Source organism: Danio rerio, chromosome 2 (assembly GCF_049306965.1).
Source record: "Danio rerio strain Tuebingen ecotype United States chromosome 2, GRCz12tu, whole genome shotgun sequence".
NCBI lineage: Eukaryota > Metazoa > Chordata > Actinopteri > Cypriniformes > Danionidae > Danio > Danio rerio.
Window position 1 is genome coordinate 27,878,948 of NC_133177.1, and position 6,386 is coordinate 27,885,333.

A 6,386-nucleotide genomic window follows, 5' to 3' on the forward strand; every position below is an offset into this window, starting at 1 on the left:
CCTGTTCATGATCATTTATTATAAACCCAATCTTCAATGTCCAACCATCATATTTCATAAAAAAGTACAAGAAAAACACACAGATACATCCATCATGTATGTAATTTATCTGAGCAGACCTCGAATCTCCGATGTCTAGTACAAAGCGTATTTTGGAATGAGAATAAAATACTGTGGAATGAAAGAAGTGAATCCAGTTCCTAATTTGGAATGTTCAAGGCTCACAATGATATACTTCAATTTCCTTTCAAAATACTAAGATCCAACAAAAACAAGACACGCTCCAGTTCATCTGGCTCTGCAAGCGCTAAAATATTCAACGAGAAATGAAACACTAATACAAAGATGAACTCCTTAAGACTCCTTACAGTCGGCACGTCAGACACTAAAGTGTATTATAAAAACAAACCGCATTCATCCCCCCATATTAAGTGAGGAAGTGTAATGTTTAGAATGGCGAAAGCAGAAATGCTGCTGAAATGATAGATAAGCTGTTCCTTTTTGTGCATGTCAAGAATGTGCTCTCACTTTCCAGCCTAAAAACACAAAAACAAAATACGACTGGGGAAATAAGCTCTTAAATTAACACGACGAACGACTCTACAATGAAAACCTCACTATTTTAACTTTGCATCTTTCAATTGTAACAGCATAAAGTCACCTTCACATGTTCGAGCGACAAAAAGAGAGTGATTTTTAAACCCCTGAGCATGTTCTGTATTCAATCAGTACAAAATCAGGCTCACTTACTAACTCAACAGCAATTTTCTACACAACAGTTTGATTAGAGCAGGAACTAAAATACAATTCATCGTTTGGGATTATGAAAATGCAACTTCACAATAACCCCCGTCACACTTGCGTTTCAGCATTCGAAACAAATTTAAAAAAAATACTATGAACAACTACGCAAATACTAAATATTATTATAGTGGTTGTGCAATTAAATGAATGTCACTTGAACCATATAAAAATACAAGAAATATCAATACACATAACACTACACACATATGTTTTGTGGCACTCTGATTTCAGGTCAACAAAACATATGGTTTATAAAAATTTAAAACAACGCTATATTTATAACATAAGTGATATGTTTTATATTGGTTACTTTCATCACTATCCGGCAGATGGCACGCTTACTGTGATGTGTAATGGCATGTTTTGGGTCTTTTTGTTTGAGGAAGTATCAACTTCCCTTTAGCTTCTTTTATTCAGACTTGTTTGGATTTAGTAATCTTGGCCGTCGTCCTGATAGCCCTGGTAACCCTCGTCTTGGTAATCTGTGTACTGACCATCGTTTCCTTCTCCAGCTGCAACAGCGCCACCTTTAGGACAGTATTTGGCATCGTAGATCTGACGGCCAAGACCGAAGTTTTGCCCGCTCTGGTTGGCACCTTGAGAATATCCCATTTGCAAAGACATGGTGGAGTTGTCACACTTGTCTGTGCCAGTTTTCTGGTCGTAGATGGCACGGCGAGTGCCTGGAGCTGTCATACCAGCCTAGAAGAAACACATCAGAGATTTTTTACAATTATAGTACTTGTTTAATCAATTAAATTGTTGTTTTTACTTTTTGGTTTAATGCAACTCAATTCAAAAAGCTTTATTGTCTGCCCCACACTTTAGACAGGTTCACACACAACAAGCAAACATAAATGTACTTACACAGTTTTTTAAAATGCTGTTTAAACCAATGGCAGTGGGAATAAATGTCTTCCTGTACTTAGATTTTTTTGCTAAAAGTACTTTATATTATCTGCCAGACGGAAGTAACTTAAAGGACTCATGTAAAGGATGAGAAGAGTCTTCCACAATAGTGGAGGTTTTTCTTTTTGTCTCTGCTATAAATAAATCAGTGAGGGTTTTTTTGCTCTCACCAATTATTTTACTTGCTACATTTGCTAATCTTAAAAGTTTATTTTTGATTTTAACAGAGACAGAGTTCAACCAGGCTACAATATTAAATGTAAAAACAGACTCAAGTGATTTTTATACGACAATCGAAATGTTCATCCCACTATTAACACTTTTCAGTTTTCTCAACAAACTCAACCACTGTTGAGCCTTTTTCAAAACATTCTCTGAGAGTTTATCAAAAGACAATTGAAAGTCAAACTCCAAACCTAAATATATAAAAAACCTCACCTGCTTAACTTCCTCCCCATTAGTTAGCAAAGGATTACAAAATGTGCGTATTTTATTTGTCCCACAACACATTTCTTTCGTCTTACTAATGTTAAGCTGCTAAGAATTCTCTGTTGTCCAACTTGTGGTGAATTTCACAAAATTTAAAGAACTATTCAATAACTGAATATCCTTTACACATCCCACCAATGCCATAACATCAGCATACTTAATACTGTACGTGTCAGATTTTCATTGTCACAAGTTATATAATTTATATAAATATGAAATAAAATTGAGGAAGGTCAGCATTTAACACCACAATTTATGATGAATATTAGTTGTTTTATTTTTTGTTTATTATTATTTATTAGTTGTTTTATTTTGTAACTTGTTTTAATATATGTGTGTGTACCTTGTATTCCTTACATTGTGGGGATTAAATATACCAACAAGCCTATCAATACCAGTAAAATTTGGCCTTGGAGACTTTTTTTTGGTCACTATGAGGGAAAATGGCTTGAAAATCATGCAGAATTAAGTGTTTTGAAAACGCAAAACAAAATGCAGAATTATTCCTGTGAGGATGGGGTTATAATTTATTATGTCTATGGGAATTAACCATAGAGATAACTATACAACTGTGTGTGTCTGTGTGTAGCTTTTTTTTTTAGTTTGTTTTATTTCAGTTCACCTACCAAAACTTTGGTTACATTATTATTTTTACATTTTTCATCTTTCATCTAATATTTTTGTTATATTTCAGTTATCTAAAACCATTTTTTACATACAAAACATTAAACTCATACTATTTCAGATAATCGCCAAGGAAATGTTTCACATTTTCATTTAGTTTAACTTTATTTAATAAAAGAAGTCAAATTAAAACGATAATAGTAAAATTGATTTGAAAAAGGATGGTATAAAAATAAAAAAGTCCCCACAATATCTCAATGATACCAAAATAACACAGATTTAAAGTCAAGCAGCAAACTGAAGCTCCAAAGTTACCAGGGCCGGAGTGGGACTCATTTTCAGCTCTGGAGTTTCAAGCATTAGACCGGCCCACCTCAGTTCACAACTGACTATATTAAAATAAGGTTATTTCCAATTCAGTTTCTAATGACACTATCACATATTTTTCAAGAAAACAGCTGCTTTAGAACTTCAAATGTTCAACAACTTTACAGTTTTATATGTCTTAACAATAAAAATGAAAAAAAAATAAATTACTTAGGGGAGGATCGAACACAGATCGACAATGTTGTGCAGGCTGCATTTTGCTCATGGGCCTGCGAGACAATAATTAGAAGAGCGGAGCTGCGGCAAAATGATGAATAAAAAGAGTGAGGCTATGATCAAATAAAAAAATAAATGAAAAAAAAGTGCGACTGCTGAGAGTTCAAACAGCTAGAAACACCGGCCCACCGGGAACTCTCCCAGTCCTCCCGATTGGCCAATCCGGGCCTGAAAGTTACTATTGTGACTGTTACCAAAATAAAATGTTGTCTTTAATATTAAAAATTTAAGATGCTGGTGAACATATATTATCTTTTTGTACTTAAAGATTATGAAACTAAATTAATAAAAAAGATTGAAAGAAAAATTATGTCTATTGATTAAAAATATACAATAATAAATGCAACATTCCAAAGAAAAAAAAAACATATTGTTAAAAAATCCTTCTGATTTAAAACGAATCAGTATGAGAATAATAAAGTAGAAAATTTATATTATGTGAGTATTTTATTATACATTCATTCATTTTCTTTTCCTCTTATTCCCTTTATTAATCTGTGGTCGCCACAGTAGAATGAATCGCCAACTTATCCAGCATATGTCTTATGCAGCTAATGTCCTTCCAGCTGCAACCCATCACTGGGAATGTATAATATTATATTATATTATATTATATTATATTATATTATATTATATTATATTATATTATATTATATTATATTATATTACTTTATATTATATTATATTATATTATATTATATTATATTATATTATATTATAAATATGCTTACGCTTTAAGACAATAGAAGGGTCATACTTACTTGACTAGCACCCTTATTGGTGCCCATCTGCAGACTGATGGTTGAATGGTCCATTGGTGGCAGAATGTGTGACTTGGGATCATACAGATGTCTTCGAGTGCCATAGGCGTTCATTCCAGCCTGACTTGCACATTTATTTGTTCCCATCTGCAAAGTGAGCGACATATTTGAGCTGCTGTCATAGATCTGGAAACCTACATGACAGAGTAATAAAAAATTGTGACAGAGACTTTTCAGAATAATGACTCGTACCTGTAGTCCGATGACACATTGGCCAGCCTTCATTTTCTCATCATCAAATGCCCTCTCCTGTCTTTCGGCATATTTCACCCCTATGTCCACACTCGAATGAATGCCCTTGGTTTTAGCCTGTAAACACAGCAGGAATCTATAATTACAGTCTGAAATATCAAGGTTAGGCTGTTCTCCTGTGAAATGATATGATTGGACAGGACTTACCATGCCAGCGAGTGCCAGGAGGGTGGTCTGAACCTGTGTCATATTTCCATTCTCGAACAGATCATTGGCCTCAAAGATGTCATGAGGCTTGAGTCCATAGGTGGTGATCGCTTTAATGAAGTTGGTCAGGTTCTCTAGCTAAAGTGGAATAAAAGAGTTGAATGTGAAAATGCTAAACGTAGCCCTCATGTTCTCATCAGAATCTTATCAGTTTATATGAGCACGGTGTCTTTAATGTTAGAACATCCATAAATCTTTAAGGGAAATCTTTTGAAAAGTTGCGCTCACCTGATGCCAGTTTTGGGAAGACTGGTTAATCTTCTTTACAGAGCCTGGCTGAAGTTTGTTTATGAGCCTTTAGGGAAACATCAAGACCTCAAGGTTGTGCAAATGTGTATTGTGTAACTGTCTCTGAAAAGAAATAACTTTGAAAACATGTACAAATGCACACTTACTCGCAGAGAATCACACCATTTTTTAATCCTTTCTGGAAGTCGTCTCCAATCGATCGCCCTGTAGTATTCTCAATCCAGATTCGTAATTCTTCCTCTCTCTGTGGGTCATATTTCTGTGCAATCTAATGAAAGATTGAAGATGATGTTGATTAATAATCACTCAACAATCAGACGTTACAGCTCAGCGTTTAATATCTGTAATACATTTTCTCATGATCTGTCAATACAACAAGCAGAATATATTCATCATTTTGTCACTCCAACAGCAGCCTAATAGTTTAGTGTTGCTTTTTTAAGATAATGTATTTGATTAAAAAAATTCAGTGCTTCACAATATTCAAATAATATACAGGTTAGTTGCATTAGAAATATCCAAACATCAGATTTAGGAAGTCTAACTGTGTCTGTTAGTGTCAGGGCTGTAAACCGATACTAAATGTGTGTATTACAAACACGTCAACACCAATAAGGAAGAGGAATGTGAACGAGCAGCAGCTTTTACTGTGTGAACACAAGCTGTGTGTTTTTCAGGCCAGATTACAATGACATACTTGAGGACTAGAGGCAACGCCCCGAGAGCCTCTGGAGAACTTTCTTTACAGTTTCCGTGACTTATTTAGCATTTTACTGACTTTGTGTTTAGTTTCGGTTTCTATTAAATAACATGACTTAATTCGTATTAACATTACATGAAGCGCCACTGACATTTATCATAGTTTAGTTACACGCGTGTTACATGTTAACACTACAGGAAGCTTCATGAATATTTGTCGATTCATTAGAAGTAGCGATTTCCAGTACCTATAAGTTACAGTATACTAAATTAAATACGTTTATGTTTTACCGACAGGTTTAAAACTGTTTAAGTTAAATGAATAATCCAACGTACCTTGCTTTTCACTTCCGCTGAAAACCCGTACGCCGGGCCTCTGTTAAACTGCGAAGACATTATCAGCAACAAAAGAACCCAACTTTACCAAAAAGATGAACGGGAACTGAAAGAAAAGACTTCGCTAAAGTTTGAGTTTTGTCCGCTTCACTATTTTAGCGTAGGTACATCTAGTACTTCCCCCCCGAGTTTCCTGTCCACCAATGAGAGCGCTGGCTAATTACAAACCACGCCCCTTTCTTTCCTTTTTGGCTGTGATTGATATTAAAAACTCCATATATGGCACTAAAGTACCGAATTCCTTTACAATGGGAGTCTCCCTGAGTCCATCCTGGTATTCCAGACTCGCGGTAGTTGAGGAATGAGTCACCTCTGGGAATACGGCAGCCTGCT

The 6,386-nt window shown here is 34.9% G+C and overlaps 1 protein-coding gene across 2 annotated transcripts; it reads right to left on the reverse strand.

The window, feature by feature from the left end:
* Window positions 1-6,119, reverse strand: cnn2 (calponin 2). 2 transcript variants are annotated; one of them, NM_213349.1, is given in 7 exon segments: window positions 2-1,506; window positions 4,191-4,337; window positions 4,443-4,559; window positions 4,650-4,787; window positions 4,938-5,004; window positions 5,105-5,226; window positions 5,994-6,083. In NM_213349.1, coding segments are annotated over 7 exon segments (924 nt in total). In that variant the 5' UTR covers window positions 6,054-6,083; the 3' UTR covers window positions 2-1,233.
* Between the last annotated feature and the right edge of the window lie 267 nt (window positions 6,120-6,386).

What these genes read in the sequence shown, in the direction of transcription:
- cnn2 (XM_021479618.3), bottom strand. Translation starts at nt 6,053, where the DNA reads ATGTCTTCGCAGTTTAACAGAGGCCCGGCGTACGGGTTTTCAGCGGAA. An exon ending in CAGCGGAAGTGAAAAGCAAG is followed by an intron (nt 5,227 to 5,993) that starts GTACGTTGGATT and finishes ATCTTTCATTAG; the next exon opens with ATTGCACAGAAATATGACCC. An exon ending in CTTCCCAAAACTGGCATCAG is followed by an intron (nt 4,788 to 4,937) that starts GTGAGCGCAACT and finishes ATTCCACTTTAG; the next exon opens with CTAGAGAACCTGACCAACTT.